Source organism: Silurus meridionalis, chromosome 12 (genome assembly GCF_014805685.1).
Source record: "Silurus meridionalis isolate SWU-2019-XX chromosome 12, ASM1480568v1, whole genome shotgun sequence".
NCBI classification, from domain to species: Eukaryota; Metazoa; Chordata; class Actinopteri; order Siluriformes; family Siluridae; genus Silurus; species Silurus meridionalis.
The window spans coordinates 25,007,817-25,030,497 of NC_060895.1; the positions used below are offsets into that span (position 1 = coordinate 25,007,817).

Sequence of the window (22,681 nt, forward strand, 5' to 3'; positions counted from 1 at the left end):
GACCTCATCACATCTCGCACTGCACCAGGCTGTCTGAGATCCTCCAGCACTGCTCGAATGGTACCACCTTCTCTTAGAATGAGAGGTAAGTATACTTCAAGGCTCTTCTCTGTTCTGCCACTGAGGTGGTGGAATGAACGTCCCCTAGATGTCCATACAGCGAAGTCCCTGGCTATCATCAAGCTACAAATGAAGACCTTCCTCTTCCTGAACCACCTAAATTAGCACTTTTCAAGTTTGCTTTTGTAGCAGAATGGTCTGATGTCATCTAGTCAGCTGAGGCTGATTATGCTCATTTACCTGCCTATGAAGTCGTTTCGGTTTGTGTTGTGGGTGCGTTTGCTCTTTGTCCGCGAGCGAGCCACCGTACCTCCGGGTTTATGTGCGAATAGTGGCAAGGGTGGACTGAGGAGCTTTGTGGGGAAGCCGCTAAGTGTTTAGGAAGACGTGCTTAATAAATGTCTGTATCCGTGCCTCGTGAGTCGTCGTACAGGTGCGGGTCAATGTGCGAGGGACGTTACAGTGGGCTGCTGTAGTGGGCTGCTATAGTGGGCTTTTCGCTTGCTGTGTGGCTTTCCTGCGCTATGTGCATCATTTACACCGCTTTGATGTTGGCTTGATGTTGGCTTTAGCTGGGCATTGTTAATTTACGTTCCTGTTCTCTGGAGCTCCGTGTTACTTCCGTTTGGCACCAGCTGATTGACATTTTGCTGCTCTTGTATGCTAACAGTTTCTTGTTGCAGCATTTAACTACATGCAGGATCAGCTGGACCGGGGGCATGGTGCTTATTTCCAACGGTAGTGTGAGTAATTGATTTAGAAGTGGCGTGTTACAGGGTAGTCATTACCTGATTCTGATTTAATCATTTATTTTTGCATTAGCTTTATTCTTTTGTTTATTATTTTCCTAACCTTTTCGGGTTGAGGTTTCACTACTTTAATGGGAATCCATTTCTTTTGATTTATATTCTTTTTATTAGTTTGAATTTGTGGAATAATGTTCTTTTTGTTTTCTTATTAATTAATGTAGTTATTTTCTAATTTCTTTTGTATCTGTGAAGTGCCTTTGCTCTGTTCATGTGCCTCTGTACGAATCAAGTAACAAGCAGTTTTTGGGCTGTTGACTGTGTCGAGAGCCAGGCTGTTGTAATGCGATGCTTGTTTTAATTTGTGTTTTAAATTACTTTTCTGTCTTTTCTTTTGCCTTCAGAAGTGGGGTGGCCAGTGGCAGCAGATTAGCATCTTGTGGTGGTGGGTTCCTTACCTGATTGCAGTGCAGTGTTCACAGTGAGGTGTGGTGTGCTGTGGTGCTTGTGTGCACGTGTGAGTGTTCTCTCTGCTTAGAACCCTGTGTGCTCTCTGCTTAGGACATCAAGCCTTCTCCCACCCTGAAGTGTTTGTCTTCTTTATTTTTGTTTTTACTATTTGATGTAGTGAATAAAAGTCGAATTCATTTTAAATAACTTTTTTGTTATTCACTCAACTCTGGTCTGATACCTGACCCAGTCGTGATGAACCTGTGTGCCTTAAGGTTGAGTGCAGTCCTGGAAATAGCCCCCGGGTGACGTAGTCGGTACAAATTATTAGTTGGTAACGCCGCGGTTGGCGTAGCCGGTACAAATTACAAGTTGGCAACGCCACATTTGGCATAGTCGGCAGGATATTCGACTGGTTATCAGATTCAGACTTTGAGGAAAGATTTTTTTTCCTTTCTTTCTTTTCTTTGTGTGTTTTATAGCAAACTGGTGACAGAACAGTGGTTGGGTGAGTACCTTTGTAGCACGCCATGGATAATGAATTGCAGGAGATGCAGGATTTAGTAGCTCAATTATGGCTGGAAAATGAGAGGTTGCGACAGGAGCATGCGGCGGTTGAGCTGCCCGATCCTGGCGCACCTTCTGTTAGTGCAGCATGCCCATCTACACCACGATCAGCTGAGGTGAGTGCCGGTACAGTTGAACGATTTGTATTCATTCCGAGGGATCGACGCTGCCCAAATTTCAATGGCAGGTCTGGTATCGGTATCGATGAGTGGCTTGAGGAGCCCCAAGCGTGTATGCGTGTTCGTAATATGATCCCTAGGGAGCAAGCCTTTTTCCTGTATGATCACCTTGAAGGGAAGGCCCAAAACGAGATTAAGTACCGGTCTAGTGCTGATAAGAGCGATCCAGACAAAATTATTGCAGCATTGCGTGAAGTGTATGGTTGTGCAGAGTCGTATATTGCGCTGCAAGAAACATTTTTCTCTCGGCGGCAGCGCAAAGGAGAAACATTATTGGAGTTCTCCTTGGTATTGTTGAGTCTTTTTGAGAGGGTAAAAAAGCCAGTCGCCACGTGAAGTTTTAAATGGTGATTTCATTGTGCGAGATCAATTCGTTGAATGCGTTTTAGATAATGCGCTGCGTAGAGAATTAAAACAACTAATACGATGTCAGCCCACTGTAACGTTGCTAGAGGTTCGTGGAGAAGCGATTCGTTGGGAACGAGAGGGATTGCCAGGGAGTGCTAGGGGTAGAAGTCAGTCGGTCCCCCTGGTGAGCGGAATCCAGTATGAGGTCCGGGAAAGTCCAGAGATAGGTTGGGCTCAGGGAAGTCGTACATCTGAGTTAAATGAGCTACGAGAAATGCTGCATCGGCAGCAACAGCATTTAGATTTGCTTACCCAAACTATCGCCCGGAGTCAGACTACCTTTTCCTAGGGTCGTGCGCCTCGTCAAGCTCAATTGATCTGTCGATGGTGTCAACAACCAGGTCATTTTGCAAGGGAGTGCGATGGGGAGCGTCACCCCTCTCGCCCTCTGCCATGCCCAGTTGTTGCCCCTTCGAGCGGTGAACCAAGGTCTTTGCCTGGCCTTAACTGTTCGGAAAACTAGCGCCTACCGAGCTGTTGAGCCACAGTTCGGTAGGGAGTGCGCGTGGCTCTCGTATTGTTAATAAGATTGCTCCCCGTTTAGTGTCCTCATGTCCACACCTTGTTGTAAATTGTGGGGGGGTTTCAGTGCCCTGTCTGGTAGATACTGGTTCCATGGTGTCTACCATCATGGAATCTAGTTTCCGGTTGGGGTTTGAGCCTTGGGGCCCTGATTGTTTGCAGTCATGTCACTGGCTGCAGCTCCGCGCAGCGAATGGGTTGGAAATTCCGTATATTGGCTATCTCGAATTGGATATTGAATTGTGTGGTAGTAAAATCCCTAATTGTGGAGTGTTGGTGGCCCGTGATCCTCCGGGCAGTGGCACAGACACGCCTGGTATTTTGGGCATGAATGTGCTTAGTCGTTGTTATGGGGAGCTGTTCGGTCGGCACGGACCCACTTTATTAGAGTTGCCAAGTGTGGTCGAGGATGAAAATATGACCGAAGTATTTCAAAATTGCCAACAAGTTGTCCGTGCTGCTGACCGTGGAAATAACGTAAAGGTAAGGGGGCGTAGGGTATGCCGCATTTCTGGCGGCACTTTGACGTTCGTCACGGCCACCTGTTCCTCCTTGCTCGCTGGTAAGACTGTGTTGTTTGAGCCCAACGAGACCGGTTTGCCTGTGGTACTATTGGCTATTGGCTTCACCCTCTTTAGTACAGGTAAGATGGGGGACTGTCATAAATGTCGGTACCGTTGACTTAGTATTGTATCCCACTACGGTTATTGGAATGTTAAAGGAGGTATATTTAGTGGGGCAACCAAATGGATTGATCGAGGTCTCAACCGTGATCGCGCAGATGACCTATTGTGATACATCGGATATGTTGGAGCAGATAGAGTCGGTTGATTTAGGAGGACTGTCGGTCGAGGAACAGGAGCAGGTTAGGGCTCTCCTTCGTGAGTATCAAAATGTGTTCTCGATACACAAAGGACCTGGGTTGTACCAACTTATTCTCCCACGAGATCCCCCTAACCGACGACATTCCAGTCCGGCAGCGGTACCGACGTATTCCACCATCCGAGCATGAAGTGGTTAAGACCCACATCAGTCAGTTGTTAGACTCACAAATCATCCGGGAGAGTTGCAGCCCATTCGCCTCCCCCATCGTGTTAGTTAAGAAGAAGGACGGTAGCTTACGCATGTGCGTAGACTACCGTCAGCTTAATTCCAAAACGCGTAAGGATGCGTTTCCGTTACCTCGGATTGAGGAGTCGTTGGATTCATTGACTGGTGCCCACTGGTTTTCCACTTTAGATCTGGCCAGCGGGTATAACCAGGTTTCCGTCTCTGAATCCGACCGTCCCAAGACTGCCTTTTGCACGCCATTTGGGTTCGAATGGAATAAGATGCCGTTTGGTTTGTGCAATGCGCCAAGTACGTTCCAGCGCCTGATGGAGCGGCTCTTTGGTGACCAGCAGCACCAGTCTGTTTTGTTGTACTTGGATGACATTATTGGATGACATTATTGTGACATTATTGTGTTTTCTTCTTATTGTGTTTTCTTCTTGCAACAGCATTTAGAGCGGTTAAGGATGGTGCTGAGTCACTTGAGGCGGAAGGCCTCAAGGCAAAACTGGAAAAATGCATGTTCTTTCAGGAAAAGGTTACATATTTGGGGCATGTAATCTCTGCCTCGGGAGTAGCAACAGACCCGGATAAGGTTGAGTCAGTGGCCTTGTCCTGTGACGGTGGCCGAGCTGCGGACCTTCCAGGGGTTTGCCAGTTACTATAGGCGTTTTGTTGAAGGGTTCGCCAAGTTGGCGGCTCCGTTACATCGATTAGTGGCAGAGCTAACATGAGTTAAGGTAGGTAAGCGCAGTCTAGAGTTGGCAGCGGTGTTGTCTCTACAATGTGTGGAGTCATTTCAATCTTTGAAGCGAAAGCTTACTACTGTGCCAGTGTTGGCTTATGCAGAATTTACACGGCCTTTTATATTGAAGGTCGATGCCAGCTATGCAGGGCTTGGAGCTGTGTTGTTGCAGGAAGTTGAAGGGAAGGTTAGACCCGTTGCATACGCTAGCCGCGGTCTTCGGCCTGCAGAACGGAATACGGCCACTTATAGTTCAATGAGTTTCGAATTCTTGGCCCTTAAGTGGGCCATGGCTAAGAAATTTTGTGAATATCTGTTGGGACATAAGTGTGTCGTACGTATGGATAACAACCCACTAAGTCATCTGGCTACAGCCAAGTTAGGTGCTACCGAGCATAGGTGGGCTGCTGAGTTGGCTGCCTTTGATTTTGTGATTAAGTACAGGGCGGGCAGAACCAATCAAAATGCCGATGCGCTGTCGCGATTAACAACTTTGTAATCGGAGGCCGATGGTAGTGGGCAGTTAGGGGCTGTGGTGCCTGAGCTTTTGCGGCGAGCAGTGATCGTAGGACAAGCGGAGCTTACCACTTTGCATGCGATGCAGGCTTGGCCCAGTCGCTCGGCACCTGAGATTAGCATTTTACAGCAGGCGGTGATTTCACTTCTCCGGCAATGGGACCGGTTAGTAGAGCAAGAGGGCCTATTATATCGTAGGGTTTTCCGGCCCGATGGAGGGGAGACAGTGTTTCAGGTTGTCGTGCCAGTTTCTTTACAGCCAGAGGTGTTAACTTCTTTACATCAGCAGCATGGACACCTAGGTGTTGAACAGACCTTTTAGCTGGCACGGCAATGCTGCTACTGGCCAGGTATGTCCGCAGATGTGGCTCAGTGGGTTCAGAAGTGCGAGCGGTGTCAACAAGCTAAAGATGTGGCACCAATTCCTCGAAGCTACATGGGCCACTTATTGGCCTCTCGTCCAAATGAGATTGTAGCCGTTGATTTTACTGTGTTAGAGCCGTCTCAGGCTGGGCAAGAAAACGTGCTTCTGATGACTGACGTTTTTAGTAAGTTCACGGTGGCAATTCCTACTTGGGATCAGCAGGCTAGTACTGTGGCCAGGGTCTTGGTAGAGGAGTGGTTCTTCAAATTTGGGCCGCAATTTTTGAGTCCAGCCTGATTCAACAGTTGTGCAGCCTGTATGAGGTGGGTAAATCACGCAGCACTTCATACCATCCAGCCGGCAACGGCCAGTGTGATCGGTTCAATCGGACCTTACACAATTTGTTGCGGACCTTGCCCACCAATCAGAAGAGAGATTGGCATCTTGCCTAGCCCAGGTGGTGTTTTGTTACAACACCACTCCTCACCAAGCTACTGGTGAGTCGCCTTCCTTTTTAATGTTTGGGCAAGAGCCAAGGTTGCCTATAGATTTCCTGCTTGGTCAGGTACGAGAGCCTGTGGCCGGTCGAGTCCACAGGTGGATAGAGGAGCATCAGGCACAGCTGCAGGTGGCGGTTGATGGTGCCCGGGAGCGGCTGCAGGCTGCAGCAAGCCGGCGTAAAGCAGGACATGATCAACGGGTAAAAGAGCTGCCGTTGTGGGAGGGCCAGTTGGTTTATCTGAGAGACTATGAGGTCCGGGGTCGACATAAGACACATGATCTATGGAGCTCTACTGTATATCAGGTGGTTAAAGCTCCTCTGTCTGGTGGTTCCGTGTATACAGTAGCTCTGGTAATTGACCTGAGTCGAGTTCGGCACGTTCATCGGTCTGCATTGAAACCTCGAGCCCAAGGGGAGATGGTAGCAGATGACCTTTTTGAGGGTCTAGATGAATCACCAGTGCCTTTGGAGCCTGAGATAGATTAGATGGGGACCTGGCATATGTGGTTTCTAAGAGTTCCACCATTAGCTCACGGGGGGAGCATTGCAAGGCCAGATCCATTGGGGATGGTGCTTGCTGATGATCCTCCGGCATTTATAGATTTATCCAATGTTGAGTTGGTACCCCTGGTAGGGTCTCCTTCCCTGAAACCTCCTAATCCATTAGGGGTGGTTCCACGTCGGACAGGACGAGTAGGGGCAGGTCAACATTCTAATGTGCACCATTTACCACGAATGGTACGAGCTGGAAATGTAAGTGCTCCAGATCCTTCAGCTTGTGGGGCTAATGCAGTCATGGCATTTTTCAGGCCCTGGAATTAGGGTCTTGGGTTTAAATACTCCACCGTCAGGACGACGATGACGAATGGGGGGTAGAATGTAGCAGAATGGTCTAATGTCATCGTCAGCTGAGGCTGATTATGCTCATTTACCTGCCTATAAAGTCGTTTCGGTTTGTGTTGTGGGTGCGTTTGCTCTTTGTCCGCGAGTGAGCCGCCGTACTTCCGGGTTTATGTGCGGATAGTGGCAAGGGTGGACTGAGGAGCTTTGTGGGGAAGCCGCTAAGTGTTTAGGAAGACGTGCTTACTAACCGTCTGCATCCGTGCCTCGTGAGTCGTGAGTCGTCGTACAGGTGCGGGACAATGTGCAAGGTACGTTACTGTGGGCTGCTGTAGTGGGCTGCTATAGTGGGCTTTTCGCTTGCTGTGTGGCTTTCCTGCACTATGTGCATCGTTTACACCGCTTTGATGTTGGCTTGACTGTCTGCTTTTTCCGACTGCAGCTGCTCCGCGTTACATCATCTGTGCTCTGCTTTGCCTGCTTTGCTCTACGTTGTCTGCTTCGCTGGGTTTAGCTGGGCATTGTTCATTTACATTCCGTGTTACTTCCGTTTGGCACCAGCTGATTCACATTTTGCTGCTCTTGTATGCTAACAGTTTCTCTACATGCAGGATCAGCTGGACCGGGGGCATGGTGCTTATTTCCAACGGTAGTGTGAGTAATTGATTTAGAAGTGGCGTGTTACAGGGTAGTCATCACCTGATTCTTTGTGTTGTGATTTAACTATTTATTTTTGCATTAGCTTTATTTTTTTGTTTATTATTTTCCTAACCTTATCGGGTTGAGGTTTCCCTACTTTAATGGGAATCCATTTCTTTTGATTTATATTCTTTTTATTAGTTTGAATTTGTGGTATAATGTTCTTTTTGTTTTCTTATTAATTAATGTAGTTATTTTCTCATTTCTTTTGTATCTGTGAAGTGCCTTTCCTCTGTTCATGTGCCTCTGTACGAATCAAGTAACGAGCAGTTTTTGGGCTGTTGACTGTGTCGAGAGCCAGGCTGTTGTAATGCGATGCTTGTTTTAATTTGTGTTTTAAATTACTTTTCTGTCCTCTCTTTTGCCTTCAGGAGTGGGGTGGCCAGTGGCAGCAGATTAGCATCTTGTGGTGGTGGGTTCCTTACCTGATTGCAGTGCAGTGTTCACAGTGAGGTGTGGTGTGCTGTGGTGCTTGTGTGCACGTGTGAGTGTTCTCTCTGCTTAGAACCCTGTGTGCTCTCTGCTTAGGACATCAAGCCTTCTCCCACCCTGAAGTGTTTGTCTTCTTTTCTGTTTTTACTATTGGATGTAGTGAATAAAAGTCGAATTCATTTTAAATAACTTTTTTGTTATTCAGTCAACTCTGGTCTGATACCTGACCCAGTCGTGATGAACCTGTGTGCCTTAAGGTTGAGGGCAGTCCCGGGTGGCGTAGTCGGTACAAATTATTAGTTGGTAACGCCGCGGTTGGCGTAGCCGGTACAAATTACAAGTTGACAGTGCCACACATTGTAGAATTCAAGAGTTATATTTTTATTAAGTTTGTAATCTTGCGTACCAGTGTAGATTTATTCATTGCTAGAGAATCAAAGCACTTTTGTACGTCACTCTGGATAAGGGCATCTGCTACATGCCGCAAATGTAAATGTAAATGTAAACATCTCCATGCTTCTACTGGGATGTCATTTGGTCCAACCGATACTTCAATTCAATTCAATTCATTTTTATTTGTATAGCGCTTTTAACAATGAACATTGTCTCAAAGCAGCTTTACACAGATAATGTGGTGATTAAACATAGATATGTTCTTTGTAAGTATGTTTGTCCCTGATGAGCAACTGTGGCAAGGAAAAACTCCCCGAGATGGCATAAGGAAGAAACCTTGAGAGGAACCAGACTCAAGAGGGAACCCATCCTCATCTGGGTTGCACCAAATGTCCATTTGAAGCAGATATACAATGTTGTGGGGTACAGTGATGATGATCAGAAGCAAACTGCACTCCCGAGTCAGTGCAGCAGACCGCCGACACCAACTACAGTCCAATCCGTCCTCAAAGCACCCGTTCTACTCCGGAATTAAGAGACCGTCCCGAGCTGCACAGAAGTGTGAAGATCCAAGGAGGGAGAGGGCAGGAACACTGGTCACTGGAGCCTCAGGAGCATGTTTAACTCGATTGAAAGAGAGAGAGAGAGAGAGAGAGAGAGAGAGAGAGAGAGAGAGGGTGACGGGAAGAGAAGGATATGGATTATTAAGTGTAACTATTGGTGTATGAAAGTTAATGTCACTGTGCAGTTTGGACTCCGGCAAGACTCGCTATGGCAGCATAACTAAAAGGGAGAACCAGAAGGTAACACAGACATGAGGGATCTCTGGGATAAGAGACGACCCACCACACCACCGTCAACAAACCTGAGTGAACGTGTGAATGTGAGGGACGACAGCATACAAATATACCAGTTCACCAAACACTCTATATCCATGTTCCCTCCAGATCTGTGCCTTTACCTAAGAGAAATCTACTGATAAAAGGCTTGACTAAATAAATACGTTTTCAACCTCGACTTGAACACTGAGACTGTGTCTGAGTCCCGAACACTGGTTGGAAGGCTGTTCCATAACTGTGGGGCTTTATAAGAGAAAGATCTGCCCCCTGCTGTAGTCTTCATTATTTGAGGAACCAACAGATAGCCAGCACCTTTTGATCTAAGTAGGCGTGGAGGATCATACTGGTACAGAAGTTCACTCAGATACTGCGGTGCGAGACCGTTAAGTGCTTTATACGTCAGTAGTAATATTTTATAATCAATGCGAGATTTGATTGGGAGCCAGTGTAGACTGATTAAAACAGGGGTGATGTGGTCGTATTTCCTAGATCTAGTGAGGACCCTTGCTGCTGCATTCTGGACTAACTGAAGCTTATTGATGCACTTACTTGCACACCCAGACAGTAAAGCGTTACAGTAGTCTAATCTAGAAGTAACAAAAGCATGAACCAGTTTTTCTGCATCCTGTAACGACATCATATTTCTAATCTTAGCAATATTTCTAAGGTGAAAGAAGGCGATTCTGGTGATGTTATTCACGTGAGACTCAAAGGAAAGACTCGGGTCAATAATCACACCAAGGTCTTTGACAGCCGTACATGCTGAAACAGAAACACCATCCAGAGATGCTACGTAATCGGAAAGTTTACTTCTAGCTGCATGTGGTCCTAGTAAAAGTACTTCCGTCTTATCTGAGTTGAGCAGAAGAAAGTTATTAAGCATCCACTGTCTAATGTCCTTTACACACTTCTCAACATTGTTAAGCTGATATTTCTCATCTGGCTTTGCTGAAATATACAGCTGTGTGTCATCAGCATAGCAATGGAAGCGAATCCCATGTTTATGAATAATTTCACCAAGAGGCAGCATATATAAAGAGAAAAGCAGTGGGCCTAAGACAGATCCTTGAGGAACACCAAACTTTACCTCATAGAGCGTGGAGAACTCACCATTTACATCCACAAACTGATAGCGATCAGTCAAATAAGACCTGAGCCAAGAGAGAGCTGTTCCCTTTATTCCTACAACATTCTCAAGTCTAGCAAGCAGTATAGTGTGATCAATGGTGTCAAAAGCTGCACTAAGGTCGAGCAAAACAAGTAAGGAGACAAAACCCTGATCAGAGGCCAATAACAGGTCATTTACCACCTTAACTAGCGCCGTCTCTGTGCTATGATGAGGCCGAAATCCTGACTGATACATTTCAAAAATGTTATTCATAAGCAGATGTGAGCATAACTGCTGTGCTACAACCTTTTCAAAAATTTTGGATATAAAGGGGAGATTTGATATCGGTCTGTAGTTGGACAACTGACATGGGTCAAGGTCAGGTTTCTTAATAAGGGGGTGGATAACTGCCAGTTTGAAGGATTTCGGTACATAACCAGTGCTAATGGAAGAGTTAATTATTTTTAAAACAGGTTCAATTACCTCTGGAGCTATCTGTTTAAAGAAACAGTACTTCACACTTCATCCTCTTAATTGCTGCTGGAGACAATTTTTACCTTTCAACATGACAAAGAGCCGAAACACACCCAGTACACTGTGCTGATAAAAGTGTGTGAATGTTCATGAGAGGTCTAGTCAGAGCCTGGATTTCAATCCAAATGTATTCTCTCTGATAACAGCTGTACAGTGACGTTTCCTAATTCACATGACAGATGTTGAAGACACTGCAGAGAGCAAATGAGGGAGATCCTCGAATCCAGATGTGGTGAATTTGTAGCATTACACCTACAAAGACATGATGTGCTGAGTGAAGCATCTGAATGCTGTCAGGTTTATATTTATTTTATTATTAAACCCACAGTCAAATTCACAACAAAGAACAAATCAGGCTGCATTGGATTGGACTGTTTAGATCAGAAAGTATCTCCTGTTGTAAGACTACACTGTTCCTCACAAGCCTGAACTCTCTGTGTTTAAAGCCACGCCCACTCTGTGTGTCACACTATAACACACAACAGGAAGTTCATTTTAGAGAAAACAAAACTCAGAACTCAAAGCCCCCCGCCTCTCTCGCTCTCTCGCTCTCTCTCACACACACTGGTAAGAGAGAAAATGGCAGAAGTCAGTATTTCAGTAAATCAGGATCAGTTCATCTGTACAGTGTGTCTGGATCTCCTGAAGGATCCTGTGACTATTCACTGTGAACACAGTTTTTGTAAGGTGTGTATTAATAGCTGCTGGAATCAGGAAGATCTGCAGAGAGTCTACAGCTGCCCACAGTGTAGAGAAACGTTCACTCCAAGGCCTGTTTTACGCAGGAACAACATTCTGGCTGAAGTGGTGGAGAAACTGAAGAAGACTGAACTCCAAGCTGCTTCTCCTGCTCACTGTTACACTGGACCTGGAGATGTAAGCTGTGATTTCTGCACTGAGAGAAAACACAAAGCCGTCAAGTCCTGTCTGGTGTGTCTGGCCTTATATTGTGAAGATCATTTTAAACCTCACTATCAGTCTCAGGCTTTTAAAAAGCACAAGTTAGTTGAAGCCTGTGTAGATCTCCAAGAGAAGATCTGCTCTCAGCACGACAAACTGATGGAGATCTACTGCCGTACTGACCAAAACTTCATCTGTTACTTGTGTATGACGGATGAACATAAAGGCCATGATACAGTTTCAACTACTGCAGAAAGAAGTAAAAAACAGGTGAGAACTGAACATTAATTTATGATTTTACACAAATTCTGTTTCTACTGTAAATTCTGTTCAGTGGATTTATTCGGTTCTGAGGTGAATTTGTATTTACTGTTAGAGGATCATGTGTAAATACGTGTTAAACACGGGCGAGCAGTCAGTGTACTTTAAACAGCCGACACCCAACAACCTTCATACAGCTTTTTACAGCTAAAGTGCACAAATCAACAGATGATATTTGAGATATATATGAGAGATCAGATCTATTTATAAATGCACACAGACACACACTATATAGAAAGATCATATCTGAGAACCTGCATCTCAATCAAATAGTAAGTGATGCTGTTAGACTTTCTACCTTAATGTTTCTGTAACAGGAAAAACAGTGACATTTCAACCTGTCATGTACTGGAATGATGCTCTGTATCTTTAAGAAATGAAAGTGCAATGCATACTGGGAGCAGGATGTTAAATATGTGTAGTGTGCTTGAGAACACGAGTAAAGGAGATGTTCAGAATCCCGTTTGGTGTGTGTGACTTAGTTAATAAGATAAACTAAGTAAATAAAACAGATACACAACATTGGCGACGATGGGATATTAGTACTGATTATACACGATGGAAAAGTCAGGTATTCCTACGTTTGAGTGCTACAAAGATCCCGCAACTCTTGGTCCGAGATGGACAAGGTGGCTGACATCGTTTGAACTTTATGCGGACGGGAAAGGACTGATAATCGCTGGGGACGCTACAGCGGCAGTTCGTCAGAGACGCAGAGCACTTCTTTTGCATCATGCTGGACCTGATGTTCAGGATGTTTTCTCCACCTTGCCGAACACAGGAGAGGCTGTTGATTATATCGAGGCCGTTGCAGCTTTGAATGCATACTTCGTTCCACGGGTAAATAATGCGTATGCAAGGCAATCATTTTATAAACTTTCCCAAAACTCCGGAGAGACTGTTCAGCAGTTTACAACGCGTCTCAGACAGGCTGCGAGAGACTGTGCATTTGCGGGTGACATGAATAATCAGATTCGGGATACCATAGTAGGCAAATGTTCGTCAACATATGTGCGTCGCAAACTGTTGGAGGAGGGACCTACACCATGGGTTAATCCAGTTGTAATAGTGCCAAAAGCCAATTCTGAAATCAGACTATGTCTTGACATGCGACAAGCTAATCGAGCAATCATCAGAGAGCGATACCCCATCCCCACTGTCGATGAGATCTTACAAAGCATGAATGGATCCATGTTCTTTAGCAAGCTAGATCTCAAATGGGGATACCACCAACTGGAGTTGACACCACAGTCTCGTCAGATTACAACATTTGCAGTCCACAATGGGGTATACAGATACAAACGGCTCATCTTTGGAGTATCGTCTGCAAGTGAACAATACCAACATGAGATAGCGTCTGCCCTTGCTGGAATAGAGGGAGTTGAAAACATCTCAGACGATGTGATTGTTCATGCAGCTGACCAGGAAGCACATATGCAACGTCTACATGTCGTCATGAAGCGTTTAAGAGAGAGCGGGCTAACCCTAAATCCTTCAAAATGTCAGTTTGGCATGGATCGCTTAAACTTCATGGGAATTCTGCTCACACAAAAAGGCATCGGTCCCACTGAGGAGAGAGTCAGAGCTGTGGCAGAGGCCAGGGAACCACAAAACGCTTCAGAAGTTCGGAGCTTTCTTGGACTCGTCAGTTACAGCAGTAGATTTATTCCACAATTTGCAACACTGGCGGAGCCCTTGAGACGTTTTACCAGAAAAGACTCTGAGTTTGTCTTTGGTCCAGAACAGAAAAACGCATTCAATGATCTAAAAAAGGAACTTGCAAGAGCAGGGACTTTAGCATACTTCGACAAAGACGCTCCAACGCAGGTCATCGCTGATGCTAGCCCTGTAGGGTTGGGGGCTGTATTGACGCAGCGTCAGAAAGGACAAATGGTGACAGTTTGCTACATCAGTAGAAGTCTATCGGACTGTGAGAGACGTTACTCTCAGACTGAGAGGGAGGCCCTTGCCCTTGTATGGGCCTGCGAGAGGCTACACCCCTATATGTATGGCAGACAGTTTGATTTGGTCACAGACCATAAGCCATTGGAGTCAATATACGGTCCACGTTCCAAGCCCTGTGCCCGTGTTGAGCGATGGGTTTTGCGTCTTCAACCATATAACTTTAAGGTTGTTTATGTTTCTGGAAAAGAAAACATTGCTGATCCATTATCACGACTCTTGGGAAGCACAGCAATGAGAGAAAAACACTCGCATGAATCGGATGAGTATGTGAGATTTGTGGCCATCAGCGCCACCCCAAGAGCCCTGACTACAAGAGAAGTGGAGGAAGCTTCGGAAAAAGATTCAGAACTCATAGAGCTGAGAAACGCAATAGAAAGTGGTCATTTTAAAAGGTGTATGACGTATGCACCTGTAGCTAATGAGCTGTGTGTTGTAGGGTTTTTAGTACTACGTGGAATGCGCATTGTTCTTCTGAAAACACTACAAGCACGAGCAATTTCACTGGCACATGAAGGACATATAGGTATTGTTGGAACCAAACAACATCTGAGAACAAAAGTATGGTGGCCTGGCATGGACAAAGCTGCAGAAAGATTTTGCAAATCATGTCATGGTTGTCAAATAGTGTCTCGCCCTGATGCTCCAGAACCACTGCAGCCTGCACCATTGCCAGATGGACCATGGCAAGATCTAGCAGTGGATCTACTTGGACCATTGCCATCAAAACACTCAATCCTAGTTGTAGTGGATTATTACAGTAGGTATTATGAGTATGACATACTAACCTCCACCACCGCAACAAAAGTGATTAATAGTCTTGAGGATATATTTAGCCGACATGGACTTCCACTCACACTGAAGTCCGACAACGGACCTCAATTCAGATCAGATGAATTCAAGGATTTCTGTGTGGCAAACGGAATCAAACACCTGAAAACGACGCCTAAATGGGCACAAGCAAATGGCGAAGTTGAGCGCCAAAATGCTTCAATCATGAAACGCATCAGAATTGCACAGTCAGTAGGACTTGACTGGCAAAAAGAACTCAGGAAGTATGTCACAGTGTACAGAGGAATTGTGCATAATACCACCGGCAAAAGTCCAGCTGAGCTTCTGTTTAAAAGAAAGATGAGAGGCAAGCTACCTGATCTTACATCTGTGGATAATGATCTTGAAGTTCACGACTACGATGCGGAGAAAAAGGGGAAATATAAACTGTATGCGGATGAACATCGCAAGGCAGAATACTCAAATGTAGCAGTTGGAGACCGAGTTCTTCTGAGACAGGACAAGATTGACAAGTTTACCACTCAGTTTAATGCAACACCTCACACAGTGGTCAGAAAAGCTAAAAACCAAATAACGGTTGAATCACCTACTGGAGCCCAATATACTCGCAACACAACATTCGTGAAAAAAATATGTAGAGAGAGAAGCAGAAAACAAGCAGGAGAACGAGGATTGTGATGAAGGTGCTATGAATGCAGAGCAACAGACAATGTCAGAGGACTCAGAGAGGCTTGCGTCTGATACTGTGTGTAACCAAAATGTGGCATATTCTAAGCCCCAGAGACAAAAGAAACTGCCTCAGAAATTTGCTGACTTTGTAATTGGTTAATTTTCTTAAACTGGTAAATGCAAATAATGCTATTTACATGTTCATGGTTTGAGAATTAGTAAGCAAGTCTAGAACAGGCTAAAAAAATGTTATATGTGAAAGTTTAAAAATGGTATGTTGTTTGTTTGCCAATATAGAGACAACAGTTTGTCTTAAAGTGTTAAGGTTAAAGTGTTATAAGTCTATATCCGACTTTGGGGGGGATGTCATGTACTGGAATGATGCTCTGTATCTTTAAGAAATGAAAGTGCAATGCATACTGGGAGCAGGATGTTAAATATGTGTAGTGTGCTTGAGAACACGAGTAAAGGAGATGTTCAGAATCCCGTTTGGTGTGTGTGACTTAGTTAATAAGATAAACTAAGTAAATAAAACAGATACACAACACAACCAGGTGCTGTTTTCACCCAAAACCAAAGAGATCATGTGACACCTGCTGAAGAATGTAGTTTAATAGAACTTTTATACTTTAATTCTCCTTTTAGCAGAATTAGTTCTAGAGACAATATTAAGAACTTTAAGTACTATAATTCTGTAAAACACAATAAAATCTACCTGAAATGTATTTCATTTGGTCTCAGAATGAACTAAAGGAGGAGCAGATTAAATCCCAGCAGAAGATCCAGGAGAAGCAGAAGGTGGTGCAGGAGCTGAAACAGACTGTTGATATAATAAAGGTGAGCAATGAACACACACACACACACACACACACACACACACACACACACACACACAAACACTAGAGAGACTCATTATAAAGATGTGTTTGTGTGTGTGTTCTAACAGAGGTGTTCAAAGGCAGCAGTAGATGATAATGAGAAGATCTTTAATGAGATGATCAGCTCCCTGGTGAAAAGGCGCTCGGAGGAGACGGAGCTGAGTCGAGCTGAACAACACCTGAAACATCTGGAGCAGGAGATTGCTGATCTTCAGAGGAGAGTCAGTGATCTGGAGCAGCTTTCACACACACCTGATCACATCCACTTACTCCAGGTAACACTCACTGTCTGATCTACTGAGGGCGCTGTTTCTCACAAAGTTTCCTCCTAAAAGCTCATTACAGCAACAATAAATGTTCCTGCCTGAGATCACAAGTGTGTCTTTGATCTGATTCAGTCTGAGATTCATTTGTTTCTCTCCTACACTTTTCTCCTTCTCTATGATGTGTTTCCTCTCTGTAGAGTTTCCCGTCTCTCTGTGTTTCTCCTGGATGTGACGACTCACCCAGCTTCACTGTCAACCAACATCTCTCATTTGATGGAGTGAGGAAATCTGTCTCAGATCTGAAAAAACAAGTCAAGGAGATCTGTCAGGAGGAATTCAACAAAATCCGTCCACAAGGTAAACAAATAGTTGTGTTGGAAACTATTTATTTGTTGTGTATCACAGTAAAGAGTCCTCCCTCACCACCTCCATAATCCTCCTCCTTGGTCTTCCACTTTTCCTCCTTCCTGGTGGCTCCATCCTCAGCATTCTCCTACTGATATACCCCATGTCCCTCCTCTGCACATGTCCAAACCATCTCAATCTCACCTCCCTCACAATCTCACCTCCCAACGTCCTACATGTCCTGTCCCTCTAATAAACTCATTTCTAATCCTGTTCATCGTCGTCACTCCCAATGAACACCTCAACATCTTCAGCTCTGCTACCTCTAGCTCCACCTTCTGTCTTCTACTCAATGCCACTGTCTCTAATCCATACAACATCTCAGGTCTCACCACAGTCCTATAAACTTTCCATTTCACTCTTACAGATACTCTTCTTTCACAAATCACTCCTGCTATCACTCTTCTCCACCCACTCCACCCTGCCTGCACTCTTTTCTTCACTTCTCTAACACACTCTCCATTACTTTGCACTGTTGACCCCAGGTACCTGAACTCCTCCACCTTCTCCACCTCTTCTCCCTGCAACTGCACCCCTCCACTGCCCTCCCTCTCATTCACACACATGTACTCTCTGTCTTACTCCTACTGACTTTCATTCCCCTTCTCTCCATCGTGTACCTCCACCTCTCCAGGATCTTCTCCACCTGCTCCCTACTCTCACCACAAATCACAATATTAAAACTTTCATAATTATGATGTAAAATGTTTCCACATCATTTTTAAGTCTCCATTTTGTCTCTGTGTCTCAACAGCTGCAGCAGTTCAGATGATTTTACCCTCAGAACCAAAGAGCAGAGCAGATTTTCTGCAGTGTAGGTGTAACACACACACACACACACACACACACACACACACACACACACACACACACACACACACACACACAGAGTGTAAACATGTCTGTATTGTTGATCTAAATCTGATCCATTTCTCCCTGATGACTGATGATGTGTAATATTTAAAATAGTTCATGTAGAGCAGCATTAGGAGAACAGAAACACACACAGGTGTCTCACACACACTTATTATAAATCCTGTGATTAACATCAAACCTGTGCACATTTTATTGTTCTAGATTTCTGTTATCTGACTTTGGATCCCAACACAGCACATCCTGATCTCTTTCTCTCTGAGAAGAACAGAGTCGTGAGATGCAGTGAGAAAAAGCAGCGATACTCTGATCATCCAGAGAGATTTGACTCCTGGTTTCAGGTGTTGTGTAAAGAGAGTGTGTGTGGACGCTGTTACTGGGAGGTGGAGTGGAGCAGTGTTGTGTACATATCAGTCTCATATAAAGAGATCAGCAGGAACGGATGCGGTGATGAATGTGGGTTTGGATTGAACAGTCAGTCCTGGAGTCTGGTGTGTTCTTCTTCCTCTGTCTCTTTCTGGCACAACAACATTAAAACTGCACTCCGAGGTCCAGCGTCCTCCAGAATAGGAGTGTATGTGGATCACAGTGCAGGAACTCTGTCCTTCTACAGCGTCTCTGATACGATGAGGCTCCTCTACAAAGTCCAAACCACATTCACTCGGACGCTATACGCTGGATTCTGTATGGATTATTATGCAGACTTGAGGTTTTGTGATCGAAAATGAAATGTATGTAAAAGTGTTTAATAAAATGATAACTTAAATGTCAGATATAAGAGGAGAGAGAGAGAGAGAGAGAGAGAGAGATAAAATGGAGGACAATATCCAGGAGACTGTTGAAATATTGACTCTCATGCCAAAGCACAACGGACAATACACTAGAAATTGTTACACACTGATGTCATGTACATCAGTGCATGTAGCATAAAGCTGGTTTGTGGCCTTTGTCCCTCATTAGACCCCTTAAAACAACCGAACAATCACAAAAAAACTAAACGAGTACAAATAAACGAGTGGATATAATATAATTGTTTTTTTAAATAAGCCGTTTTGCTGATTATAATGAAATAAATCTCTAATTCAGGGTATTTATCTAAAAATTTACAAAAGATCCAAAAGCCACATATTGAGTTTAACTACCTTTAAATTTGACATTACTATGTTTATAGAAGCTGCTTGTGGAGGAGCAACTGCGTGATTTCACCTTTAAACAAATTCACTCAGGATTGTTTCTTTCTGTAAAAAATAACGAAATAAAGCATTCAATAATGCAATTATGTAAATTGTGTTAATCAACATTTCTATTGTTTTTAATGCTAATTGCAGATGGCAAGTTGACAATCATGCTGTAAAAAAACCCATTTTATTTATTTGTAAAAATATAAGAATCTGGAATATATAATTAGTCATTTTGTATAATAATTAAATGATAAAAGCATAAATTAAATATACAAACAGAACAGGTCCAGTGTGACTTTCCACAACAGTTTACACAATAACACCTAGTTAAACTGCACCATTTATACATGATGAGGATTATAGAGTTTTTACTCACTGTGATAATGTTTCACCTTCATCCATCACACCGGTGTGTTTTCTTTTTCCTTTTCACAAGCGGCTTTGAAAAGCGGCTTACCGTCTCACAGACCCGTAACTTCAGCAGCACAACTAATCGATAAGCCATTTGTTGACAACAAATTTCATTATCGATTTTTATCGATTAGTTTTTGCAGCCCTGATATAAATAACTCTTTGTGTATATGTTGTGTGTAAATAATTAACAATAGCATAATGGACATAAAAAGCACATATTTAACATTATGGAAAGTCACAAACATAAATTAATTAGCACAAAAAAAGGGAGATGTAAATTTAACCAGGGGGATTAAACTTATTATACTTCACCTTCACATCGCTGTAAAGACTAACCCTAACCCTAAGCCTTCATCACAGAGGAACCGCCCCCTTGCAACCTGTTATACGGAAATGGCGTCCATCTTTCACACACATATAAGGACACCAGAAACCTCCAGTCAGTGCTAGATTGTCTTTGAGGCTTGCCCTGATTACACTCCAGCATTTTTCCACTGTTTAATTCTCTGTTTAATTGGCTACCACGGGGGTGCCACGGGGGCCTGCCAGACCAGAGCGGCTGGCGATGGCGGCGGTGGAGCACCTGTGGGGAAGTCAAGTCAAGTCAAGTCAAGTTTATTTGTATAGCGCTTTTCACAACAGACATTGTCTCAAAGCAGCTTTACACAAATCAACAGTGATGGTGAATGGTGTGAATTTGTCCCTGATGAGCAAGCCGTGGCAACTGTGGCAAGGAAAAAATCCCTTAGATGTTATGAGGAAGAAACCTTGAGAGGAACCAGGCTCAAAAGGGGAACCCATCCTCATCTGGGTGACATCAAGAGTTTGATCATAAATCTTTCAACAATACAGAACACTGGACAGTGAGAACTAACATGATTACTGGAGTATAAGATTATAAGTGATGTTCTTTCTACAGTCTTATACAGTCTATATGGTTAGTAGCTCCGAGTTTTATAAGCTCAGCATTTGTGGGCACCACAGATCCAGCATCAGCTTCTCCATGCCAGAGCCTTTAAACACTCCAGGAGGTCCAATGTCAAACTCCACACATGTAGCGGGATCCAAATGGCACTGGAACGTCTCTAGATGGTTCGGGATGTTTGCAAGTTCGGCAACTACTTATTCAAAGGTCCGTAATCAGCACGAGGTGGGAGGTGACTGGAGCTGGCCAAACCTCAGGGTGTCTCGGGATAGGGAGAGAAAGAGAAGCAGTGAAGAGGAATTAGCGTAGCTGCTGTTCATGATATTCACAGCACAAGTTGATAATGTGCATGTGATCAGATGTTCTGGAGCACAAGTTTATGATATGTGATGTGTGTTATGTGTAGGTTTGCTAAAAAGATATGTTTTTAATCTACACTTAAACTGGGTGAGTGTGTCTGAGCCCCGAACACCGTCAGGAAGACTATTCCAGAGTTTAGGAGCTAAATGTGAAAATGCTCTACCACCTTTAGTGGACTTTGCTATTCTACGAACAACTAGAAGCCCAGAGTTTTGAGATCTCAGGGAGCGTGGCAGATTGTAGCGTGTTAAAAGACTGGATAGATACATGGGAGCCAAACCATTTAGTGCTTTATAAGTGAGAAGTAATAGTTTGTAGACTATTCGAAACAACAGGAAGCCAATGTAGGGACGATAGGATTGGGGTTATGTGATCATATTTTCTTGACCTTGTAAGAACTCTGGCTGCTGCATTCTGGACTAACTGAAGCTTGTTTATTAATGACGCAGGACATCCACCTAGTAATGCATTACAGTAGTCTATTCTGGAGGTCATGAACGCATGGACGAGCTACTCTGCATCGGATATAGACAACATGTCTCTTAACTTAGAAATATTTCTAAGGTGAAAGAAGGCTGTTTTTGTAACTTGGTTGATATGATTTTTAAAAGACAAGTCGCTGTCTAAAATAACACCCAGGTCTTTTACCGTTGAACTAGTAGTTACAGAACATCCGTCTAAATGCAGGTTGAGATGCGTCTGTATACTAGTTTTTGGGCCGATGAGCAAAATCTCAGTCTTATCAGAATTTAAAAGTAGAAAGTTATGGGTCATCCAATCTCTTAGTTCCTTAACACACTCAGTTATCCGGGTTAATTGAGCTGTATCGCCTGGTTTAGATGAGATATATAGCTGAGTATCATCCGCATAATAATGGAAGCTAATTCCATGCCTTCTAATAATATTTCCTAACGGAAGCATGTATATTGTGAAGAGCAGGGGTCCTAGAACTGAACCTTGCGGCACGCCATAATTTACTTGCATTAGCCTGGATAGCTCTCCATTTAAATATACGAAATGGTAACGATCGGACAGGTAGGATTTAAACCAGCCTAATGCCTGTCCCTGAATGCCGATGTAATTTTGTAAGCGATCTAGGAGGAGATCATAGTCTATAGTGTCGAATGCAGCACTAAGATCTAGTAAAACCAACAGCGAGATGAAGCCTTGGTCTGAAGCTAAAAACAGGTCATTAGTGATTTTAACTAGAGCAGTTTCTGTGCTATGATGGGGCCTAAAACCTGACTGAAATTCTTCAAAGATATAGTTTTCTTGCAGGTAGGAACATAACTGGGCAGCGACAATCTTTTCTAAAATCTTAGACATAAATGGGAGATTTGAAATTGGTCTGTAATTTGATAGCGTGTTTGGATCCAGATTAGGTTTTTTAATTAGGGGCTTAATAACTGCTAACTTGAAGGATTTAGGGACATGTCCTAACGATAGTAAAGAGTTAATAATATTCAGAAGAGGTTCACCAGTTGTATATAACACTTCCTTCAGTAATTTAGTAGGAATTGGATCTAACTGACATGTTGTCGATTTAGCTTTGGCAATAACATTATACAGCTCTTCCTGTCCTATACATGTAAAATAGTGGAGTTGTGGAGTTGAAGGTAACACTGTCTCACGAGATGCTGTCAGAGGTTGAACTGCCACAATTGTTTTTCTAATGTTATCTATTTTTTCAGTGAAGAAAATCATAAAGTCCTCACTACTAAACTGTGATGGAACACAATTTTCAGAGCCCTGATTTGTAGTTAGTTTAGCTACAGTACTGA

General features: G+C 43.8%; 1 protein-coding gene and 1 long non-coding RNA gene across 2 annotated transcripts; both read left to right on the forward strand.

Moving 5' to 3' along the window:
• Positions 1 to 89: 89 nt before the first annotated feature.
• Positions 90 to 8,289, forward strand: LOC124394242. Its single transcript, XR_006927459.1, has 2 exons — positions 90 to 1,287; positions 8,020 to 8,289. It is a non-coding gene; the product is annotated as an uncharacterized LOC124394242 (long non-coding RNA).
• Positions 8,290 to 10,912: 2,623 nt separating this feature from the next.
• On the forward strand, positions 10,913 to 19,045 carry LOC124394215 (E3 ubiquitin/ISG15 ligase TRIM25-like). Its single transcript, XM_046862350.1, has 6 exons — positions 10,913 to 12,124; positions 16,340 to 16,435; positions 16,545 to 16,751; positions 16,940 to 17,099; positions 17,902 to 17,961; positions 18,225 to 19,045. Exons 1-6 carry the CDS (start codon positions 11,534 to 11,536, stop codon positions 18,746 to 18,748), a joined length of 1,638 nt encoding a protein of 545 aa, XP_046718306.1. The 5' UTR covers positions 10,913 to 11,533; the 3' UTR covers positions 18,749 to 19,045.
• The last annotated feature ends 3,636 nt before the right edge of the window (positions 19,046 to 22,681 follow it).